Source organism: Rattus norvegicus, chromosome 5, assembly GCF_021556685.1.
Source record: "Rattus norvegicus strain SHRSP/BbbUtx chromosome 5, alternate assembly SHRSP_T2T, whole genome shotgun sequence".
Lineage (NCBI taxonomy): Eukaryota > Metazoa > Chordata > Mammalia > Rodentia > Muridae > Rattus > Rattus norvegicus.
The window spans coordinates 29,957,754-29,981,609 of NC_141538.1; the positions used below are offsets into that span (position 1 = coordinate 29,957,754).

A 23,856-nucleotide genomic window follows, 5' to 3' on the forward strand; every position below is an offset into this window, starting at 1 on the left:
GGATGAAGAAACTTTTCTGCTGAATGCTGGGAAGGCTGTCCTCTCAGATTCCAAGGCTTATGAGTTGTGAACTGGGCCTAAGATGAATTGACCGCTTTCAAAAGTGCATCCGGGACACGTGCTGGCAGCCCAAACAGAGCTGAGTTAGAGCATGGGTGAGCAGTGCCCTTTGGTCCATGTGGTGTTGTGTGAGGACCCCTGTGGGGTTTCAGTTGTGCTACGTTGTGGGTGTCTTATGGTTCGGAAAAACGAAACCCAGGGCTTCGTGCATGTTCCTTAAGGGCCGCACCATCGGATTACATTCTCGCCCTCGTAGGATTTGAACAAGTGTCAATAGATCAGGACTGAGCTTGAGGGAGGGTCTTTCATTCAGAGATGGTTTGGGCCTGTTGAATCAATCAATAAGGAATTAATTAATAAACATTACAAAGGTGCGTCTCACTGCTCTTAACGCCTTACCTAATGACATGGCCAGGTACGTCAGGAGCTGGTAAGGGAGTGGCCAGTTGTACAGTTATTAGCTCAGCTTGCTATGGTGGAGCGTGCACTTCTGTTATTGGGCAGTGACATAGGGAAAGAGTGTTTAAGGACTCAGTGCAATGATAGGCTTATGGTTTGGAAGACACTGACATAGAACCTTGAATTATTGTAAGGAAAAGACATGGACATGATTAAATTTTTTTTCCAAAAGCAAGCAGGCCATCATCCTGACAGGAAATAGTTCCTAAACATAACCTGTATTAGCAGCTCCCGTGTGTGAACGTCTACAACATTTTTATGGTTGAGGATTTAGATATACACACACAAATAGGAGGGGATTTCTCTGTGTCTTGCTGGATTTCAGAACATGTTTCATGTCAGTACGGGCACTGCCCGTCTTTTCGAACACAGCCATGCAGTAAGTTATTGTGTGGAAGAGCCGCCTCTCACAGAGCTGGGCCTCTCTGATGACCGCTGCTCTGCCTGCCTCTGGTTTTGCTGTTGTAGGCAGAGCTAAGGCTGAGATCTTTGTGTGTTCTGCTTTATGCCCTCTTATTGTTTTTCTCTATTGCATATTTAGAAGTGGCATGATCAAGTTGGAAAACGCATGTATAAAATATTTAAATGTTGGAGTAACTACAGACTTCTAGGAACTTTGCAAATAGGATATGAAGTGTTTGGTCTCCGTACTCAGATGTCTTCGGTGTACATGGGTTAGCTGATGTGCCGGCTGCCCCGGTCTCTGCACACTGGACTATATTTGTAACAATCCAGGGAGTCTTCACTATGCCAGCATCTACGTCTCTGACTGGTTGTTTAGTTCTGAGAGCACTTGCTTTGGGGATTTTGCCTATTTTATGGCTGCTTTTCCCTGATTGGACACATCCCTACACTAAAGTTCATAATCGTCTCTATGTGTTCTCTGGCCTTTCTTTCCCTCTCTGGTGTCTTTTGTGGATTTGATTTAGTTTCATCATTTATGTTGTTTTTCAGTTTTTTCTTAACTGTTTTGAGGCTATATAATCCACATATTTTTATTTGATAAATACTCTTTTTTTGCTATAGGAAAATGATTTTTTTAAATAAAATTACTTTCGGAACAATTAGATTTGAAAAAGTTCCAAGCAGCAGAGAATTTCTACATGCACTCTACTACCTTCCCCTGTCATCACTCACATTATCTTAGATTAAGAACCGATGTCGATCCTCTTGTTAACCAATAGGAACCCAAGAGCTGCACATTGTGCTACAGAGTTCTTGACTTTTAGCTGAAGCCATTGCCCCCATAGGGTCCCCAGGCAGGGATTCTGTCTCAGGCTCTCCCTGGTCTCCATGACCTTAACAGGTGAGAAAGGGGGCCTACTTAGTTGTTTTGCACAATATTCCCCAGTTGGGATTTGTCCGTTGTTTTTCTCATATTTATAGTGAGAATTGGGAAGCATGAAAAGACCACTACAAGTAAAGCATTATTTGTATCTGCTGCTTTGGTTGCTTTTAAAGATGGTGTCACCATACTAGGCACAGTGGCAGATATTGTTAGTCCCAGCACTTTGGAAAGAAAGGCAGAAAGTTCTGTGTAAGTCTTCATAATCGGTATTAGGCCAGCCAGGGCTACATAGTGAGATCTTGCCTCAAAAACTGTAAATATGGCCCCAGCATGTGGTCTAGGTTGGCCTAGAACCCACAGCACTCAGTAAGTATCAAACTCAGTAGGACACAGGGGTGGATAGGTGGGTCCACTTCAGAGGACAGTTTCTTCATGAACAGCCTTTGCCCTCGAGCCTTTTCAATCGAGTACAGTTAGAATAGCCAGTTTACATCCCAGGGGCCAGCGTGATGGCTAAAGTACCTTGAGTTGGCAAAATACTTTAATCCAGGGTAGTGTGAGAGGGCTTAGCTCATTGTCAATGAGCCTGGAGAATACAGCACCCTTTCTTGCAAAAGCCGTCCTCTCAAGACTTCCTGCGTGATTGCAACGTTTGTTTCAAATAGCCTTCTACTGTCTAATAAACGACAACCCTGATTTTCCTTGTTGCTGGTGTGATTTCGGAGAAAGTACATTGTTTTTAGAAGGACATCAACTCTAGGTACTTGGTGTGGTTTTGGATGGCTGCCTTTTTGAATGACTTATTGTTTTGTGGATATGCATGATGTTTGTGGCAGGGGAGGCACAAATGCCACACAGACATGTTGAGGTCAGAGAGCAACTTTCTAGAGCTGGGGATTGAACTCAGGTGCCAGACTTTTTCAATGAAGTTCTTTTCCCTACAGAGCCATCTCAACAACCCTGATTGTCTTTTGATAACGTTTGGAGAATAAGGACTCTCAAGAGTGTGTCACTATAATTTTTTTTCATACAAAGATAATTTAGAAATCTATTAGAGATAATCTAAAATATTTATTTACTTATTTATTTGGTATTGGATATTGAACTCTACCACTGAGTTATTCCTCCTGGTAAAGTTTATTTTAATTGACAAATAACACTTGTGTATATTTATGGAGCACAGTTTTTAAACATGGTCTGTGTAAATCCTAGCCTAACTTTGAACTCACAATCCTGCGTCATCCTTCTTTTTGCTGGGTTTACACACATGCCCTACCAGGCCTCTTCCTAATGGTCAAGGTCCAAGCCAGGTATGTGTGGGTTCTTGGTCTCCTAGTCACAGAGCCGAAATAAAGGCTTATGTAGATTGCAAAGCGCCAGGAAGCTTATGACCTTTCTCTGGAGCAACCAGCCAAAGTGAGCTTGATTTCTTATGTTGCTGCTGCTCATGGTGTTTTGATATAGAACAGTAACTCACTCAAGGGCCTTTCCCGCCATCCCAGCCCCTGTCTGCAGGGGAGAAGTGGCAGCAGGTGTCCCGGACAGGAAGCTGAGAGATCACATCAGCAAATGTGAAACCGAGTGAATGGGAAGTGAGGCAAGGCTATAAACCCTCAAAACTCTGCCAGTCTAGATCCCATATACACAGGACCTTGAAGCATTTATCCATCTGTGCTGCCGTGAGTGATGTGATTTCCTTTTTTCTTCCATATGCTCTTCTTTGTAATTCTAGGGATTGGGCCTTTTGCACACACCAAGTAAGCGTGATATCACCAAGCCATTTCCCTAGTCTAATATTCTGTATAATTTCTGTATAATTATATATTCTAATAATGTCTGTATTCATTCACATAGATAAAGCTTGAGTTGTTTTCCCCATATGTTGGCTACGTGAATAGTTGTGCACTGAGCGTGAGTGTGCAGATGCCTCTGACGTACCGACCTCACTTCCCAAGCTTCATATAACTGGATTATAGGATAATTCTATGCTTACTTTTCAGGAGTGTCCACACCGTTTTCCATGTGCTAGGATTAAAGCTAGCTTCATTGCACTTGCAATTTGTCTTTCCCCAAAGTTTAGAGTTGTCGTACATTGTCTTTTAATTCATCGGCTGACCATAAACATCATTTCTTTGTGGAAAATGTCACTTAATTGCACGGGTCATCCTTTAGCTGTGGTGAAGCATTTTGGTTGGACGCATGTTAGTCTCCTTGTTTTGTGGTGCTGGGAATTGAACCCAGGGCTTTCCACTTGCGGAGTGAGCCCTTGCCCTGTAAGCCCCACCTCACTGCTGCAGTTTGCTTTTTTGCCTATGCTTTGGGAATGCTCTTCAGGAAACCATCAGCCAGACCAATGCCTGCTACTTCTTTTAGTAGCTCTTCAGGATTGGGTATCGCATTTAATAAATTGCAAATTAATTATGATTCAGTTACTGTATTGGAATAAATGTCTAATTTTATTCTTTTGTGTTTTCCCACCAGTGATTCCTGAAGACACTATCCTTAACCCTTTGTGCATTTTCAACTCTCCGTAAGAGTTACGTTCGAGTTTATTTCTGGGTTGTGTATTTTACACTACTATTATTTTGCTTTTATTTTTGGCAGCTTTGTAGCATACAGGTCAAGTACTGCTTATACGGATTTTAGATCATTTTGGATTTCTGACTTTTATATTATCACCAACCTATAGTTCGTGCCTGTCACTGACCAATGTCCACCCTATCACTTTCCACACTGGCCACACAGGGCTTTCACTTATTCTGAACTGTGTCCTAGGATTTGTGATGTGTGATTTTATTTTATTTGTTCCGTTCCTCGAGTGCTTGTTTAAAATCTAGACTCAGACTTGAAAGCTAGCTTAGTCATTAAGATTTTGGTTCCCAGCATCCATGGTGAACTGCTAGCCCCACCTCCTAGGGAACTGACACTCACTTCTGGTTTCCAAGAGCACCTGTACCTATGTCTACCAATACACACATACGTGTAATTTTTAAAAATTAAAAATAAATAAAAATTCAAATCTAGACTCTTCATTTGAGACAAAGTGTGTGATATTCAGCTTTCTGAATTCATCCTTGTATACAACCGCTTCTTCTGTGGGGTTCCAGAAATGACCCAGCAGTAAAGATCACTGACTGCTTTTCCACAGGACATGGGTTTGTTTGATCCCTAACATTCACATGACAGACCACAGTCATCTGTAACTCCAGTTGTAGAGGAGTTGACACACCCTCTTCTGGCCTCTAAAGGCACTGCATGCATGCCATGCAGAAACATACATGCACCCCAAAACATACATACATAAATACACACACACACACACACACACACACACACATAAATAAAGAAATTTCAATCATTTCCTTTAGATTACCCACTTTGTTGTTTTTTTAAAAATGCTTTGCTCTGCTTGGCTTTCCCTTTGTTCTGCTTTCTAGCTTTCTGAGGTGTAACATGAGGGCTGATGTAATGCAGGCTTCCGGTCAGGACTGCTTTCCGTTTGAGTGTATTGTGATCCCATGTGCCCTCGTCTCTGGATCCTGTTTGGTTTCCGTCTAGTTGGTTTTCGTTGACATATGGATTGTCGAGAAGAGTGCTGTTTAATTTCTACATATTTGTGAGCTCTCTCTCTCACCATTCAGTCTTAGTTTCATGCTGTTGTAGTCAGAAAAGGGACTTGATATGATCCACTCTTCCATAATCACCACTGGAATGTGCTTCGTGTATTAGCACATGATCTGTGATGTTCCCTATGTGTGCATTTGCAAAGAACACTTGTAAAACCCACTGTTTCTCCCCATGCTTAGGTCATCCATTTGATGGTGGAAGTTTCCTATTACTGTGTTACATTCTATGTTCATATCTATTAATGATTGCCATATATGCTTGGGTGCCTGACAATGGGGACATATATATACATACATATATAGATATATATCTCAAATGCATTTGACTTGTTGCTGAAGTAGCCCTTTTGCATTATGTAGTGATCTGTTTCAATGGAGTGTTTGACTTCTGCTCTATTTTTTCTTGGCGTAAGTATAGCTACTTTGGATTTTTGTTTTCCGTTTGCATTCACATCCCCTTATATTTTTAAATGACAAACACCATGTGAAGAGTATATTTTAGCATCAGCCTCAGTGGTGAACACTTGCCCAGTACGTTCTAGGTCCTAGGTTCAGTTCTCAGAGCCACAAATTATAATGGTAAGGACAAAGAAAATATTGCAATGTCACCTTCATTTTAAAAACTACCTAAACTTTAAATTGTCTTCTTCTTTGCAGGATATGGAGACTTCGATGATTTCAATCTGGAGGATGCGCTGAAAGAAACTTCCTCAGTAAAGCGTGAGTCAAACCAACAAGTCCACCAAGCAAACACAAGTGGTCGGCCATGCACCACAGTCACAATCTTGCCTTCAGGAAAGTACACGCATATGAGACTAGCTGTGCCTTCATCTACCTGTTTGTTCTGTTGTGCAAGGCTTGTGTCGTCTCGTCATACGTGTGTCATCTTCCTTTTTCGTTCAGTCTATGTCGCGTCCACGAGAGAGAGAACATGCATCTGCCTTCGCCTTTTTTCTGCTGTACAAAAAGAGAGCTCCGAGGCGTTTCATTCCTTTCACTGTTTTGTTTTGAGACAGGGTCTCTTGATTTAGCCCGGGTTGTCCTGAAATTCTCTGTGCCGACAAGGCCGGCTTTGACTTGGGTCCAGTGCTAGAGCAACAGTGACTCTTGTCCACTGATGTGCATTTCTAGCTTCAGAACCCATGACTTTTTATGATTCTTCAGTGTGATCCCCACAATGGCCTCGGGGACCAATACCGAGGCCATTCTCACGATGTGACTTCTGTAAACCATAAAGCAGCCAATGTGTTGTACAATCTGCTCCTCTCGTCCTCCCTTCTCCCTTCAGAGAGCCACTTTAGCATCACGACTAGGACAGGAATGACCAGAGCCCCAGCAAATCCAGCAGGTAACGAGGTGTGGGAAGGCCAGACTCACCTGAGAAGGGACACAAGGAGGCACTCGTTGGGACTCCATCGGGGCCAGGGTCAGAAGGAGCCCTGTAGGTTTTAGCCGCACATATGAAAAGTCAGCAAAGGCACCCATGTGAACGCTAGATTTAATTCAACAGAATCCCGTCTGGTTGGTCACTGTGCCTTACGTGAAAGCCATGCATTTCCACTTCCCTATTGCTTTGGGTTATGACGATGGCTGCCAGAAACCAGGTACAGGAGGCAGAAGGGGTGAGCTGGACTTGATGGAAGCCCCAGGCTATCCCCATAGCTCCCCGGGTAAACATGAGCCATTCCTAGTTAAGCAGAGTAGGGAAACCTCAGGCCTAAGAAGTCTTCAATGAAGATATTCAGACGTTTTCTTGAAATTCTCTAAGTTTTTGAAGATCTCAGTAGAGTTTGTGTATGTGGGTCACATCTATAAATACTTCTCATCTGAGAACTTAGAACTGAAAACTGTTATTAATCTGAGGAAAATAAAAAACCATATGCATAGACATATGTGGTGGGTTTTTATGAGAAATAACTGTGCTTATAAGAGTAATGAATGACATTATTTTATAGTTTTCTGTAATGTCTGGCTTCAATAGAATGCATCTGGATTCTTTGTGTGTGTGTGTGTGTGTGTGTGTGTGTGTGTGTGTGTGTGTATGTGTGTGTGTGTGTGTGTATGCATGTCTGTGTTTGTGTGCCGGCCTGTGTCTCTGTGTGTGCGCCTGTGCGTGTGCCTGTGTGTGTGCGTGCGTGTGTGTGTGTGTGTGTGTGTATGTATGTGTGTGCCTGTGTGTGTGTGTGCGTGCGTGTGTGTATGTGTGTGTGTGTGTGCGCGCGTGCATGTCTGTGTCTGTGTGTGCATGTCTGTGTGTGTGTGTGTGTGTGTGTGTCTGTGTTACTGTAAGACAGACCTAGGATTCACTATGTAGACCACACTTTACTCGATAGGCCAGACTGGCCTCAAATTCACAGAGATCTACCTGCTTCTACCTCCCTACCCCCCGACCCCTGTGCCGGGATTACAGATGTGTGTTACCACTCCACCTGGATTTTTAATATCTGCATCTGGACTGAGCAGTTATAAGTTCCTGAGGTCCGATACAACATGTGGAGAAAATCCAGGCTCATGCAGATATGTGGGAGAAAAGGGGAAAGAACTCAATGTGCTTTTTTTCTTTAGTATTTTCTTATTTATTTATTTACTCACTTTTTATCCCAATTGCTGCCAGTTTCCCTGCTCCCTTACACAGTCTCTCCCTCTATCTCTCCCCTTCTCCTCAGAGAGGGTGGAGCCCCCAGGTTATCTGCCCCACCCCCACCCCTAGCTGACACATTGAGCCTCTGCGGGGCTGCATTCATCCTCTTCCACTGAGGCTACTAAGGTAGCCCAACCAGGGACATAGGATTCACAGGCAGGCAACAGCTTTAGGGATGGCCTCTGCTCCAGTTGTTTGGGGACCTACATGACCAAGCTGCATATCTACTACATCTGTGCGGTGGACCTAGGGCCAGATGTGTATACTCCCTGGTTGGCGGTTCAGACCCTGAGAGCTCCAAGGGTCCAGGTTAGTTGACTGTGTTCATGGTCCTTTGGAGTCTGTGTCCTCTTCTGGTCCTTCAGTCCTTCCTCCAGCTCTCCTATTCTTCGAATGGATCATTCACAGTTTGCTAGTGCTGTGCACTGGTCACTTGGAAACACTGATACCCTGACCAAATAGCACAATGTAATATATTACAGAATCACTCCGATTCCTGCTGCCACCTATCTCATTGAACAAAGCGTTCAGTAAGCTGTACAGGGTGGCACACACCTGTAATCCCAGCACTGTGGAGGCAGAGGTGGGGAGAATACCCAAAGTCTGAGGCTAATCCTGTTCTGTATTGCAAGTTCCAGGGTACTCAGGGTTACAATAGCAAGATCTCTGGTCCAAAAACAAATAAACAAGTAAATGATGAGTAAAACAATGATTTAAAAAACCATCTAGATATTGAAAAGCTGCTCATATCATAGCCACCAGCAAGTTTTCGGAAAACTCTGTCTTTTAATTGAAATTCCAAGTTTCGTTACTGGCAGCAGATACGATCAGAAAGGCTACAGGGATAGTTCAGTGGTGCAAAGCACTAGTGCCTGTGTGGCAGCTCATAGCTGGCTACACTTCCGGCAAACCTACCTGCAGAGTCAGGAAAGTGGAGCGCAGACACACTTGCAGGCAAATCACTCAGACACATAAAATAAAATGATTTTGAAAAACTCAGATCCTATCAGGGTTTGTGTTCGGGTGATAGGAAAGTCCATAAATTTGCAAGGAAATATCTGACATGCATTTAAGTTGGCGTAACAGTTGTTATTTAGATTAAATCTTTAGGTAGTAGTCTTTGTTTTTTTTATATTGTATATGCATATATGTATACATACACATTTTTTTTTATTAACTTGAGTATTTCTTATATACATTTCAAGTGTTATTCCCTTTCCCGGTTTCCGGGCAAACATCCCCCTCCCTCCTCCCCTTCCTTATGGGTGTTCCCCTCCCAACCCTCCCCCCATTGCCGCCCTCCCCCCATAGTCTAGTTCACTGGGGGTTCAGTCTTAGCAGGACCCAGGGCTTCCCCTTCCACTGGTGCTCTTACTAGGATATTCATTGCTACCTATGGGGTCAGAGTCCATGGTCAGTCCATGTATAGTATTTAGGTAGTGGCTTAGTCCCTGGAAGCTCTGGTTGCTTGGCATTGTTGTACTTTTGGGGTCTCGAGCCCCTTCAAGCTCTTCCAGTTCTTTCTCTGATTCCTTCAACGGGGGACCTATTCTCAGTTCAGTGGTTTGCTGCTGGCATTCGCCTCTGTATTTGCTGTATTCTGGCTGTGTCTCTCAGGAGCGATCTACATCCGGCTCCTGTCGGTCTGCACTTCTTTGCTTCATCCATCTTGTCTAATTGGGTGGCTGTATATGTATGGGCCACATGTGGGGCAGGCTCTGAATGGGTGTTCCTTCAGTCTCTGTTTTAATCTTTGCCTCTCCCTTCCCTGCCAAAGGTATTCTTGTTCCCCTTTTAAAGAAGGAGTGAAGCATTCACATTTTGATCATCCGTCTTGAGTTTCATTTGTTCTAGGCATCTAGGGTAATTCAAGCATTTGGGCTAATAGCCACTTATTAATGGGTGCATACTATGTATGTCTTTCTGTGATTGGGTTAGCTCACTCAGGATGATATTTTCCAGTTCCAACCATTTGCCTACGAATTTCATAAACTCGTTCTTTTTGATAGCTGAGTAATATTCCATTGTGTAGATGTACCACATTTTCTGTATCCATTCCTCTGTTGAAGGGCATCTGGGTTCTTTCCATTTTCTGGCTATTATAAATAAGGCTGCGATGAACATAGTGGAGCACGTGTCTCTTTTATATGTTGAGGCATCTTTTGGGTATATGCCCAAGAGAGGTATAGCTGGATCCTCAGGCAGTTCAATGTCCAATTTTCTGAGGAACCTCCAGACTGATTTCCAGAATAGTTTTACCAGTCTGCAATCCCACCAACAATGGAGGAGTGTTCCTCTTTCTCCACATCCTCGCCAGCATCTGCTGTCACCTGATTCTTTGATCTTAGCCATTCTCACTGGTGTGAGGTGAAATCTCAGGGTTGTTTTGATTTGCATTTCCCTTATGACTAAAGATGTTGAACATTTCTTTAGGTGTTTCTCAGCCATTCAGCATTCCTCAGCTGTGAATTCTTTGTTTAGCTCTGAACCCCATTTTTTAATAGGGTTATTTGTTTCCCTGCGGTCTAACTTCTTGAGTTCTTTGTATATTTTGGATATAAGGCCTCTATCTGTTGTAGGATTGGTAAAGATCTTTTCCCAATCTGTTGGTTGCCATTTTGTCCTAACCACAGTGTCCTTTGCCTTACAGAAGCTTTGCAGTTTTATGAGATCCCATTTGTCGATTCTTGATCTTAGAGCATAAGCCATTGGTGTTTTGTTCAGGAAATTTTTTCCAGTGCCCATGTGTTCCAGATGCTTCCCTAGTTTTTCTTCTATTAGTTTGAGTGTGTCTGGTTTGATGTGGAGGTCCTTGATCCACTTGGACTTAAGCTTTGTACAGGGTGATAAGGATGGATCGATCTGCATTCTTCTACATGTTGCCCTCCAGTTGAACCAGCACCATTTGCTGAAAATGCTATCTTTTTTCCATTGGATGGTTTTGGCTCCTTTGTCAAAAATCAAGTGACCATAGGTGTGTGGGTTCATTTCTGGGTCTTCAATTCTATTCCATTGGTCTATCTGTCTGTCTCTGTACCAATACCATGCAGTTTTTATCACTATTGCTCTGTAATACTGCTTGAGTTCAGGGATAGTGATTCCCCCTGAAGTCCTTTTATTGTTGAGGATAGCTTTAGCTATCCTGGGTTTTTTGTTATTCCAGATGAATTTGCAAATTGTTCTGTCTAACTCTTTGAAGAATTGGATTGGTATTTTGATGGGGATTGCATTGAATCTGTAGATTGCTTTTGGTAAAATGGCTATTTTTACTAAATTAATCCTGCCAATCCATGAGCATGGGAGATCTTTCCATCTTCTGAGGTCTTCTTCAATTTCTTTCCTCAGTGTCTTGAAGTTCTTATTGTACAGATCTTTTACTTGCTTGGTTAAAGTCACACCGAGGTACTTTATATTATTTGGGTCTATTATGAAGGGTGTCGTTTCCCTAATTTCTTTCTCGGCTTGTTTCTCTTTTGTATAGAGGAAGGCAACTGATTTATTTGAGTTAATTTTATACCCAGCCACTTTGCTGAAGTTGTTTATCAGCTTTAGTAGTTCTCTGGTGGAACTTTTGGGATCACTTAAATATACTATCATGTCATCTGCAAATAGTGATATTTTGACCTCTTCTTTTCCGATCTGTATCCCCTTGATCTCCTTTTGTTGTCTGATTGCTCTGGCTAGAACTTCAAGAACTATATTGAATAAGTAGGGAGAGAGTGGGCAGCCTTGTCTAGTCCCTGATTTTAGTGGGATTGCTTCAAGTTTCTCTCCATTTAGTTTAATGTTAGCAACTGGTTTGCTGTATATGGCTTTTACTATGTTTAGGTATGGGCCTTGAATTCCTATTCTTTCCAGGACTTTTATCATGAAGGGGTGTTGAATTTTGTCAAATGCTTTCTCAGCATCTAATGAAATGATCATGTGGTTCTGTTCTTTCAGTTTGTTTATATAATGGATCACGTTGATGGTTTTCCTTATATTAAACCATCCCTGCATGCCTGGGATGAAGCCTACTTGATCATGGTGGATGATTGTTTTGATGTGCTCTTGAATTCTGTTTGCCAGAATTTTATTGAGTATTTTTGCGTCGATATTCATAAGGGAAATTGGTCTGAAGTTCCCTTTCTTTATTGTGTCTTTGTGTGGTTTAGGTATAAGAGTAATTGTGGCTTCGTAGAAGGAATTCGGTAGTGCTCCATCTGTTTCAATTTTGTGGAATAGTTTGGATAATATTGGTATGAGGTCTTCTATGAAGGTTTGATAGAATTCTGCACTAAACCTGTTTGGACCTGGGCTCTTTTTGGTTGGGAGACCTTTAATGACTGCTTCTATTTCCTTAGGAGTTATGGGGTTGTTTAACTGGTTTGTCTGTTCTTGATTTAACTTCGATACCTGGTATCTGTCTAGGAAATTGTCCATTTCCTGAAGATTTTCAAGTTTTGTTGAATATAGGTTTTTATAGTAAGATCTGATGATTTTTTGAATTTCCTCTGAATCTGTAGTTATGTCTCCCTTTTCATTTCTGATTTTGTTAATTTGGACGCACTCTCTGTGTCCTCTCGTTAGTCTGGCTAAGGGTTTATCTATCTTGTTGATTTTCTCAAAGAATCAACTTTTGGTTCTGTTGATTCTTTCTATGGTCCTTTTTGTTTCTACTTGGTTGATTTCAGCTCTGAGTTTGATTATTTCCTGCCTTCTACTCCTCCTGGGTGTATTTGCTTCTTTTTGTTCTAGAGCTTTTAGGTGTGCTGTCAAGCTGCTGACATATGCTCTTTCCTGTTTCTTTCTGCAGGCACTCAGCGCTATGAGTTTTCCTCTTAGCACAGCTTTCATTGTGTCCCATAAGTTTGGGTATGTTGTATCTTCATTTTCATTAAATTCTAAAAAGTTTTTAATTTCTTTCTTTATTTCTTCCTTGACCAGGTTATCATTGAGTAGAGCATTGTTCAATTTCCACGTATATGTGGGCATTCTTCCCTTATTGTTATTGAAGACCAGTTTTAGGCCGTGGTGGTCCGATAGCACGCATGGGATTATTTCTATCTTTCTGTACCTGTTGAGGCCCGTTTTTTGACCAATTATATGGTCAATTTTGGAGAAAGTACCATGAGGAGCTGAGAAGAAGGTATATCCTTTTGCTTTAGGATAGAATGTTCTATAAATATCTGTTAAGTCCATTTGGCTCATGACTTCTCTTAGTCTGTCGACATCACTGTTTAATTTCTGTTTCCATGATCTGTCCATTGATGAGAGTGGGGTGTTGAAATCTCCCACTATTATTGTGTGAAGTGCAATGTGTGTTTTGAGCTTTAGTAAGGTTTCTTTTACGTATGTAGGTGCCCTTGTATTTGGGGCATAGATATTTAGGATTGAGAGTTCATCTTGGTGGATTTTTCCTTTGATGAATATGAAGTGTCCTTCCTCATCTTTTTTGATGACTTTTAGTTGGAAATTGATTTTATTTGATATTAGAATGGCTACTCCAGCTTGCTTCTTCTGACCATTTGCTTGGAAAGTATTTTTCCAGCCTTTCACTCTGAGGTAGTGTCTGTCTTTGTCTCTGAGGTGTGTTTCCTGTAGGCAGCAGAATGCAGGGTCCTCGTTGCGTATCCAGTTTGTTAATCTATGTCTTTTTATTGGGGAGTTGAGGCCATTGATATTGAGAGATATTAAGGAATAGTGATTATTGCTTCCCGTTATATTCATATTTGGATGTGAGGTTATGGTTGTGTGCTTTCATTCTCTTTGTTTTGTTGCCAAGACGATTAGTTTCTTGCTTCTTCTAGGGTATAGCTTGCCTCCTTATGTTGGGCTTTACCATTTATTATCCTTTGTAGTGCTGGATTTGTAGAAAGATATTGTGTAAATTTGGTTTTGTCATGGAATATCTTGGTTTCTCCATCAATGTTAATTGAGAGTTTTGCTGGATACAGTAACCTGGGCTGGCATTTGTGTTCTCTTAGGGTCTGTATGACATCAGTCCAGGATCTTCTGGCCTTCATAGTTTCTGGCGAGAAGTCTGGTGTGATTCTGATAGGTCTGCCTTTATATGTTACTTGACCTTTTTCCCTTACTGCTTTTAATATTCTTTCTTTATTCTGTGCGTTTGGTGTTTTGACAATTATGTGACGGGAGGTGTTTCTTTTCTGGTCCAATCTATTTGGAGTTCTGTAGGCTTCTTGTATGCCTATGGGTATCTCTTTTTTTAGGTTAGGGAAGTTTTCTTCTATGATTTTGTTGAAGATATTTACTGGTCCTTTGAGCTGGGAGTCTTCACTCTCTTCTATACCTATTATCCTTAGGTTTGATCTTCTCATTGAGTCCTGGATTTCCTGTATGTTTTGGACCAGTAGCTTTTTCCGCTTTACATTATCTTTGACAGTTGAGTCAATGATTTCTATGGAATCTTCTGCTCCTGAGATTCTCTCTTCCATCTCTTTTATTCTGTTGGTGAAGCTTGTATCTACAGCTCCTTGTCTCTTCTTTTGGTTTTCTATATCCAGGGTTGTTTCCATGTGTTCTTTCTTGATTGCTTCTATTTCCATTTTTAATTCCTTCAACTGTTTGATTGTGTTTTCCTGGAATTCTTTCAGGGATTTTTGTCTCTCCTCTCTATGGGCTTCTACTTGTTTATTTATGTTTTCCTGGAATTCTTTCAGGGATTTTTGCGATTCTTTCAGGCATTTTTGCGATTCCTCTCTGTAGGCTTCTACTTGTTTTCTAAGGGAGTTCTTCACGTCTTTCTTCAAGTCCTCCAGCATCATGATCAAAAATGATTTTGAAACTAGATCTTGCTTTTCTGGTGTGTTTGGATATTCCATGTTTGTTTTGATGGGAGAATTGGGCTCCGATGGTGCCATGTAGTCTTGGTTTCTGTTGCTTGGGTTCCTGCGCTTGCCTCTCGCCATCAGATTATCTCTAGTGTTACTTTGTTCTGCTATTTCTGACAGTGGCTAGACTGTCCTATAAGCCTGTGTGTCAGGAGTGCTGTAGACCTGTTTTCCTCTCTTTCAGTCAGTTATGGGGACAGAGTGTTCTGCTTTCGGGCGTGTAGTTTTTTCTCTCTACAGGTCTTCAGCTGTTCCTGCGGGCCTGTGTCTTGAGTTCACCAGGCAGCCTTCCTGCAGCAGAAAAGTTGGTCTTACCTGTGGTCCCGAGGCCCAAGTTCGCTCGTGGGGTGCTGCCCAGGGGCTCTCTGCAGCGGCAGCAACCAGGAAGACTTGTGCCGCCGTTTCCGGGAGCTTCAGTGCACCAGGGTTCCAGATGGTCTTTGGCTTTTTCCTCTGGCATCTGAGATGTGTGGGCAGAGAGCAGTCTCTTCTGGTTTCCCAGGCTTGTCTGCCTCTCTGAAGGTTCAGCTCTCCCTCCCACGGGATTTGGGTGCAGAGAACTGTCTATCTGGTCCGTCTCCTTCAGGTTCCAGCGGTGTCTCAGGCAGGGGTCCTGCCGCTCCTGGGCCCTCCCCCACGGGAGCCCAGAGGCCCTACACAGCCTCCTCTTGGGCCAGGGATGTGGGCAGGGGTGAGCAGTGCCGGCGGAGCGGAGGAGCCAGCCCCAGGAGTGCCCACCTGACCAGGCGGTTGGGTCTCTCTCTCACAGGGTCTGGGGGCCGAGATCTGCTGCGGGCCGGGATCCGCGGGTGTGGGACTTCCGGTAAACACCGTAGTCTTTGTTTTGTAATTCAAGGAAACTCTCTGCAGAGATGATCGCCTGGTGCTCCTGAGAGTGCGTCAGTCTGTGCATATGGAGCGTTCCTTTCAAATACGCTCCTGTGTCAGAGAGGATTTTCATTTTGTTCACTTAGGCCGAGACAAGGTCCCACTGTGTAACCCCAGTGATGTCGGGTACACCATTGTAGACCAGGATAGCTCTGAATTCTCAGAGGTTAGAAGGAAATCTTTCAGTGTTTCCCCCTTGACTACATCCCTGGTCCCTCATCCTGTGTGGTCTTCATTCCGTTGCGTGACATTACTTTTCTAGGTGCTGTAAGAAATGCCAGGGTGGAAGCCGCTTAAGGGAGAGTTATTTTTGCCCAGTTTGAGCGATGATGGCGTACACTCAACTCACTCCATCACCTGTGTACAGGCTAGGATCTCAGACCGAAGAACCATGTCATCTGCTGTAGGTGCTCCTTTTCAACACAGTTTACCGAGTCAAGATGATCTCCTACCATATTGCTGGAGGCCTCTCTCTCAGGAGGTTCTAGAACTCATTGAGTTGACAACTCCCGCTAACCACTCTGGCTTCTACGGCTGATATGTGGAGAATTGTCATCAAAAAGATGTTAAATTTTGTCAGTTTCTCTTTCTATACCTGACATGATCACATGATTTTTATGCTTCATACTTTTAATGTTTAATGATTTAAGTTATGTTGAGCAATCCTGTGTCCTGGACATGAATCCAGTTTTGATCGTAGGTGCAATCTTTTAAATGTGCTGTTCATTCTCTTTGCTAATGTAATGTTTCCTTGATTTTTGCCTCTATTCATGTGGTTTTGCTTGTTTTTGGCATTCTCGTCTGGCTTCGAGAGAGGGTCATGCTGTTCTCATGAAGTGAATTTGGAATTATTTCCTCCTCTTCAGATCTGCAAGGATTTGAGAAGGATTAGCTTTAACTTTTCTTTGATTTCATTTTTATAGCCTTCTCTTACCTGGATATTTCTTTGTTGGGAGGTTGTTGATTATTGTAATTATTATTCATCCATTTATATTTTGATTTTTCATAATCACCTTAATAGTTTGTGTGCTTCTAGAATTCTGTCCATTTCCTCTAGCGTGTCTGATTTGTTGGAATACATTGTCCATTGTAGTTTCCTTTCTACTTATTTAGTATTAGGTGCAATGCCTCCTCTCCCATTTATAATTTTGAGTCATTAGAGCAAGTTTTTAATCTTGCTTACTTTTCTCAAAAAGCCAACTCCAGATTTCCTTTCTTTCCTCTCCTCCCCCTTGTTTTTCCCCGTTTGTTCTGTGGAACAACCTATGACCTCCATGTAAATGCATGCTTGCTTCTGAGCTACCCCACCAGCCCACCAGAACCTTAGCTCCATGATGGTCAAATTGGCTTCTTTAACCACTTTCAGTTTGTAAAGCAGTTCTCTGTACATCACATAAATGCTAGCTTATAAAACCATTCTCTGCACATTACAGACAACGCCAGCACATTCATCTCTGGGCATCGTAATCTGCTGTTCAGTTCTTGCTCTAACAGTGGAGGAAACCATAGCTCAAAGGTCTCAGGGATCGTCTAGAATTCCCTACTCCATGTGTGCAGCAGATGTGGGCTCATGTTCTAGCTCTGGTCAAGTGGTGAGGTGTGGGTCTCTCGGTCCCCAACCTATGAAGAAGAATGGTTAGAATCTCCCTCACTTAAACCTGTTCCATCTCTTTGCCATCTTTTTCCAGGTAGTCATGAGGTTGTATAGGAGCTTTAATAAGTACTAACGATGGTCTATTCATGGTGTGACTTCCTTAAACTATGATGTAGGTATACATTTTATTATTAATTATTTTTTATTGCTGTTTTCCCTCCCACTTTCAGAGAGATGGGACCACATCACCACTACTACAACGAGAAGGCCAGGAACAACTAGAGCACCGTCAAATCCTATGGGTAAGACAAGCTCTCAGAGGAGAAAAGGAAGGAAGGATTTTCCACATCAGCTACCTGTTTCAGTGGGTGTCCTAGTTTGCATTTCTACGGTGATAATTAAACACCATGATCTAAAACGACTTGGAAAAGAAAGGGTTTATTTTATTTGGCTTATGACCACCAGCGTAGGGACGGTAATGCCCACGGTGTGCTGTGTCCTTCCCCACTGATCAATCACTGAGAAAATGCCTAACAGCCTGAGCTTATGGAGGCCTTTTCTCAAACACGGTTCCCTCCCTGTAGATGGCTCTAGCTCATGTCGACATAAAAACTACCCAGCACAGCAGTGATTATCTCTTTTGTTCTGTGGTTCCCAGAACTTGATGGTTTTGACTTGGAAGATGCCTTGGATGATCGGAACGATCTAGATGGCCCCAAAAAGCCAAGTACTGGAGAAGGAGGAGGTAAGTTCTAGATGCTGGATATCACAGGCCAGTGCTATAGTTCCTGGTATGGTTTGTCTTATACCTGCAATGGTGTTCTGAGACACCAGAGTACTGTAGATCTGGGCCAGATCTGGGCCACGTCGAGCTGTAGGAGAACCCCACAACAGTGGTGCTGATATATTTTGGTCTTGGGATTCTCCTAATTATTGGGAATCTCAAAAACTTTTGTCTGTGTGTATTATATCGATCTATGTTTATCATCTCTATATTTAATTTTTTTAAAAATCAGTATTATTAGTATAAAATAATACTAAACAAATATATATTAACATAAATAGCACATTGTATGAGTCTGTGTGTCAAAATACAAACAATTTGTCAGAGAGTGGCATTATTTTATACTTCTTAGAAATTTCTAGAATGTCAGTCTTGCTAGGAGATACCTGGATTCTCATATTGAGATATGCAGCTTGAAAGCTGTCCTCTGACCTACACACACACACACACTTAAATACAATTAAATTCAAAAGGGTTTAAATCAGACATATAAATGAATAATACATTTTAGAAAGTGTTTAGTAACCTTTCCTCACTTAGTTCCCCTTTCATTACTTTTCTGGTTGCCCTGACCGAGAACCTAGCAAGCAGAGAGAAGAGGAAGGATTCTTCCAGCTTATCATTTTAGAAGGGATGAGGCCCCGCTACGACTCCACTGCTCTCGTTGTATCCACACGCAGGAAGTGCAGAGTCGGAGACAGGAAGTGGGCTAGTAAAACCCAGATGTCACCTTCAGTGATGTATTTCCAAAAGCAGGCCTCAAGCGTCCCAGCTCAGGAGCCTATAGGGACATTTCACGTTTGAACTACAACACCCGTTCAATGGACTTGTGCCCATTTGTTGTTTTCTAGCATTGCAGGTTAGTCGTTTGGAAAACCTTGTTCTCTTACGGATTATAAAACTTCAGTGTAATGCCGCGTGCTGTAATAAAAAGTCTAACTTGCTGCTAACACCACCCGTACCACGAGAAAAGACTCACGGTAGCTTATAAAGGCTTCGCCCACAATCTCATTGACAAGCACCATCACTGGCTGTCCTGGACTGACGGATTCATTTCATTCAGTTTTAAGAAATGCTTCCCAAGTCATCCAGTTGGTACGACGTTCATTCTGCCTGGCAAAAGTGGTCTCACGACACAAAGCAGACAAAGCCAAGTAAGAGAAGGAACAGTGACTCCAGGGGCCATAGCGAATCACCCCCTGTCCTCTGGAATACAGCGGGACGGCTTCAAGCACACTTTGCACACAGAGCATAGGACATTCAGGAAGATATGAACTTAAACACTGAACTATGGTTAATAATGATTCTGCTTCTCGTATCGGTCATCTGTGATTGGGTCGCAGATCGTGAGAAAGTTGAGACTTATTTTTGCAGAAAGGCATTAATTTCCTTGGTTCATTTAGGAAGCCGAGTCTTCTATAGAGTCAGAGCCTCAGAGAGCTGCCATCGAGGCAGGGGGACGGCGTCTCATCTGAACTTAATTATAGGATCGTATTTCTTCTCTCTGTGGTCAAACACTCGAGATGATTGGACGTTCTACAGAACATATACATCGGCAGTCATCAATCTGAGGGGCTGGTTGAAATTTTGCCTACCACCTTAATCCTTTTTCGTTTCCCTCAACCTCCTTCCCTTCCTCCTCCTTCTACCCCCATCAATCCTTAGTGTGAGCACAAGGCGTGGTTCTGAGGCCTTACATCTGCTGTGCCACTGAACCACACTCTCAGTACCATGAAGAACACTCACATGTCATGGACAACTTTAATCCAAATGTTTGCTGCTGAGATTTTTGTTTTTTTATTTTTATTTATTTATTTTTTTTTGCCACTGAAATGTGTGGTTTTTCTGTAGGTTGGTCAGACAAGGATCTCGAAGACATCTTGGGAGGCGGGGGATACAAACCTGACAAGAATAAAGGTAGGAATGTTGCTTTGTCTGACAACACACGGATTCTCCTTAAAATGTTGACCATTTGCCGCCAGGTAAAACATGTGACTCTCAGCCTCTGGCAAATCAGCCTTCGACATGTGCACTTGTCATGTGCAGTGGGCTCTCATTCTTGCGGGTGGGGGCTCATTTGTGAGCCATCCTGGGATGCTACCCATTTGCTCTGTTGCTCTTTAAGCATGAGCTGGTGTCCCCACTACCTAGGTGCACCTCGTAAGCCAGTTTTCCATGCAGTGCGAGGGTTCAAACTTAACATGGCGCACATTTTAAAGATGCCCCTAGCAAATCAGATGTTTACAAAATTCCTTTGGATTCCATTTCCCCTTCCCAGGAAGATATATACTTCCCTCCTATTGGATCCCAGGGAGTGGAAACTGTCCTTGGGATGTATTGTGTGAGCGAAGAATCTATTTTCAATTAAAAAGACTAAATGTTGGGGGTGGGGGATATCAGGGGATGGGGGCTGATAGACAGGAAGGTGGGAAGGGGAATAACATCTGAAATGTAAGTAAAGAAATATATCTAATAAAAAATTAAAAAAGAAAGATTAATACAAAAAGCAATTTATAAAAAAATTATCTAATGAAAAATTAAAAAAAAAAAAAAGACAAAAAGTCCCACATCATTCCTTGCCAGGTCTGAGCCCCAAGTACTGTTTATCATCCGATACAATCCATTCTTACCTTAAAGATCACGGGAGCTTTGCTACTTTGCAATAGAATTTCAAGGTAACCTTCCCTGAGGTTTAACTGTGTTTAAATGTATAGGAAAATTAAACCACAGGATCAGACTGTCTACCAGTCTGACACACGAAACAAAACACAAAATGAAAACAATCAACTAAAAAAACAAAAGCCGTTTATATTAAAAAAATAATGTAGCACCAGTCAGAATTTTAAAACGGTTCAGGAAAACTCCTACGTAATCTTCATCCGGCCTCGCCCAAGGAGCCTTTATTGTAGAACCATAGAGTTGGTCGTTCTAATCAGAAGTTGTTATCTGTGCAATAAAGTCACCTATTGACATTTTGGAAATTATGTTAGATCTCATTTTATGTGTGTGCCTGTGTGTGCCTTTGTGTGTCTGTATGTGTGTCTATGTGTGTGGGCCTATGTGTGTGTGTGTTTGTCTGTGTGTCTATGTGTGCCTATGTGTGTATATCTATGTGTATGTGTGTCTGTGTGTCTGTGTGTATGTGTGTGTATGTCTGTTTGTTTCTGTGTGTGTGTGCCTGTTTGTGTGTGTGTCTGTGTGTGTATGTGTATGTGTGTGTGTCTATAGGTGTCTACGTGCGTGTGTCTATGTCTGTATGTGTGTGTGTGTCTGTTTGTTTCTCTGTGTGTGTGTCTGTGTGTGTATGTGTGTGTGTGTCTATGTGTGTGTGTGTGTCTATGTGTGTGTATGGGCGTGTATTGGTGTGTGTGTGTGTATGTGTGAAATTTTATCACATGTGTAGATTTCAATAGCCATTAACACAACCAGGGAGAGATTATCATAAAATCTGCATGCTGCCCCTTGAACAGTCATGTCCTTCCCAAGGCTCATGTTTGCAGTTTCCACAGCTGTTCATGACTGAAACCTTTCTCCACACATCTGTCAGATCGGATCTTAAGCTTGGATGGGGTGAGAAGTCTGAGTCTTGTGTGGCGAGGCAAGTTCCTGTTGGAACCCATAGGTGTCACATGCCACAGTTGTGACCTTTGACATAATCACTTGTGACAAGATGTTGGAATGATAAGTTGTGGTGTTTGAAACCCTTTGTTTATTATTCCGTGTTATGATGGAGAAATTGTAGCAGGGTCCGAAGGATTCAAGCTGTGAGTCCATCAAGACCCCTCTTCCCGAGTCCAGGCTGAAGTTGAGCATTTGCTTCGTTCTCACAAGCGCTGTGCCTTGCATATGGGAATAGTGTTCTTTGTTGCTTAAAATGTCCCGCAGTCATGTTTGTCTCCAGAAACACGTGTCATCCTGAGGAAAAAGCCATAAAAGCCTCTAAGTGAAACTTCCAGGGGTCATGAGGACACGGAGCATTTAAAGGGCAAACCCGGGGTTGGGGATTTAGCTCAGTGGTAGAGAGCTTGCCTAGGAAGCGCAAGGCCCTGGGTTCGGTCCCCAGCTCCGGAAAGAAAAAAAAAAGTTAAAGGGCAAACCCAGCAAACAAGCCAATTATTCCTGGGTGACAATTGTTATTTCTAGATGGGGAGAGAAGGGCAGGGGTTACCTCTGTAAGCATCCACGGGAACGAAAGCCTGAGTGACAGACTGGGGGCTTCTCTTCATTAAGCGTACTTGTTTTAGCAAGGAAGAGGTGTCGGGAAATTCTGTAATTGGGCTCACGTTGGAGCTCGTCTTGTAAAGAATAATTAATTGTTGGCTATGGTTACTCCCTCCATCACCCATCACCGTAGGTGTCGGAAAAGAAGATCAAAGGACGACACAGGAACATGGGTGACATTCACAGACACCGTCCCTTCCACCGAAAAACAAGCTCATGATGGGGAGTGAAGGGGAAGCATCACATACTTTCCATACCTTATAAGCTCAATTAGCAAACTTCCTCGACTCGAGGCTTTATGATGTAGCTTCAGTCATTCTGGTATGGATTTGTCAAGTAATATATTATGCGTTGTGTATTTTCCCTCAAGACAACATTTTTGACTGCGAATGTGTACCTGAGTCTCCAGCATTTCTCGAAGTGAGTGGTGTGCAACACACCCCCCCGTTCTTCCTCCTCCTCTGACCTTTCAGGACTCACACTGTTGCCATTTTTTGCAAATGGCCTTGTTCTTTTTGTAGTGTGGACGAGAGGTCCAAAGAGGTTTCTTTGGAGTTGTTTCCATGATATTTCTGGCTTTAACGTGGGGAAATACTGTTCTATGGTGAGGAGACACATCAGGGAGTGCAGCATGAGCATAGGGAAGTTGTTGAGCTGCTCTTCATGTCTAACACTGGGTGTTTTGATGTAGATAACAGCGCGTTACCTACAAAGTAGTCTCAGTTTTGTGGTAGGAAATGGACGAACGTGGCTGAGAGAGATTTTGCAACTGCAGGAATACTGTATTCCCTGGTCGTTAGCCAGACAGTACATTTTGGAGTAATTTTTCTGTTTGATTTTATTTAGCAATTATAAGTTTTTTTGCAGCAATATTTTCCCTTTTATTTTTTTTTAGTAATTATATGTTTTTTACAGCAATATTTCCCCCTTTTTATTACTTTTTTCTGTTCTTATTACTTTTTTTCTCAGCAGGGTTTTGTTTTACAGCCCCAGCTTGCCTGGATGTCACGAGCTTCCTGACTTAGCTCTCTAGGTTCAAGGGTGGCGCCACCTGGCATAGCTTTATTTATTGACTTTAAAAACACCTACCTCTCTTGCTATTTTTTGAGACAATAAAAGCACGTTTTAAAAATATTTAAAAGCCCTTGCTGTGTCTTGCTGGAAGCCTGAGACACTCAAGATGTCCCCAGCAGTTGTTGACATAATCACTCCACCATCCCATGATTCTCTGTGTCCTTCACAACCAGATGTGTCAGGCACTCGCTGGGAGCCACAAACTGGGTTGCAGTCAGAGAGGGGCAGACTCTGCAGGACTGGAGGCTGACGTGTGTGTGTGTGAGTGTGTGTGAGAGTGTGTGTGTGTCTGTGTGTGTGTGAGTGTGTGAGTCTGTGTGTGTGAGTGTGTGAGTGTGTGTAAGAGTGTATGTGTGTGTGAGAGAGTGAGTATGTGTATGTGTGTGAG

The 23,856-nt window shown here is 42.6% G+C and overlaps 1 protein-coding gene across 2 annotated transcripts in view; it reads left to right on the forward strand.

Annotated features, from left to right (window-relative positions):
* Cd99l4 (CD99 molecule like 4) overlaps positions 1–23,856 on the forward strand; it is a 47,014-nt gene that overhangs the window by 16,674 nt on the left and 6,484 nt on the right. For both annotated transcript variants that reach the window (NM_001419510.1, XM_087550431.1), the window contains 4 exon segments: positions 6,091–6,153; positions 17,620–17,691; positions 18,048–18,134; positions 20,025–20,090. In NM_001419510.1, coding sequence (NP_001406439.1) covers positions 6,091–6,153; positions 17,620–17,691; positions 18,048–18,134; positions 20,025–20,090 — 288 coding nt within the window.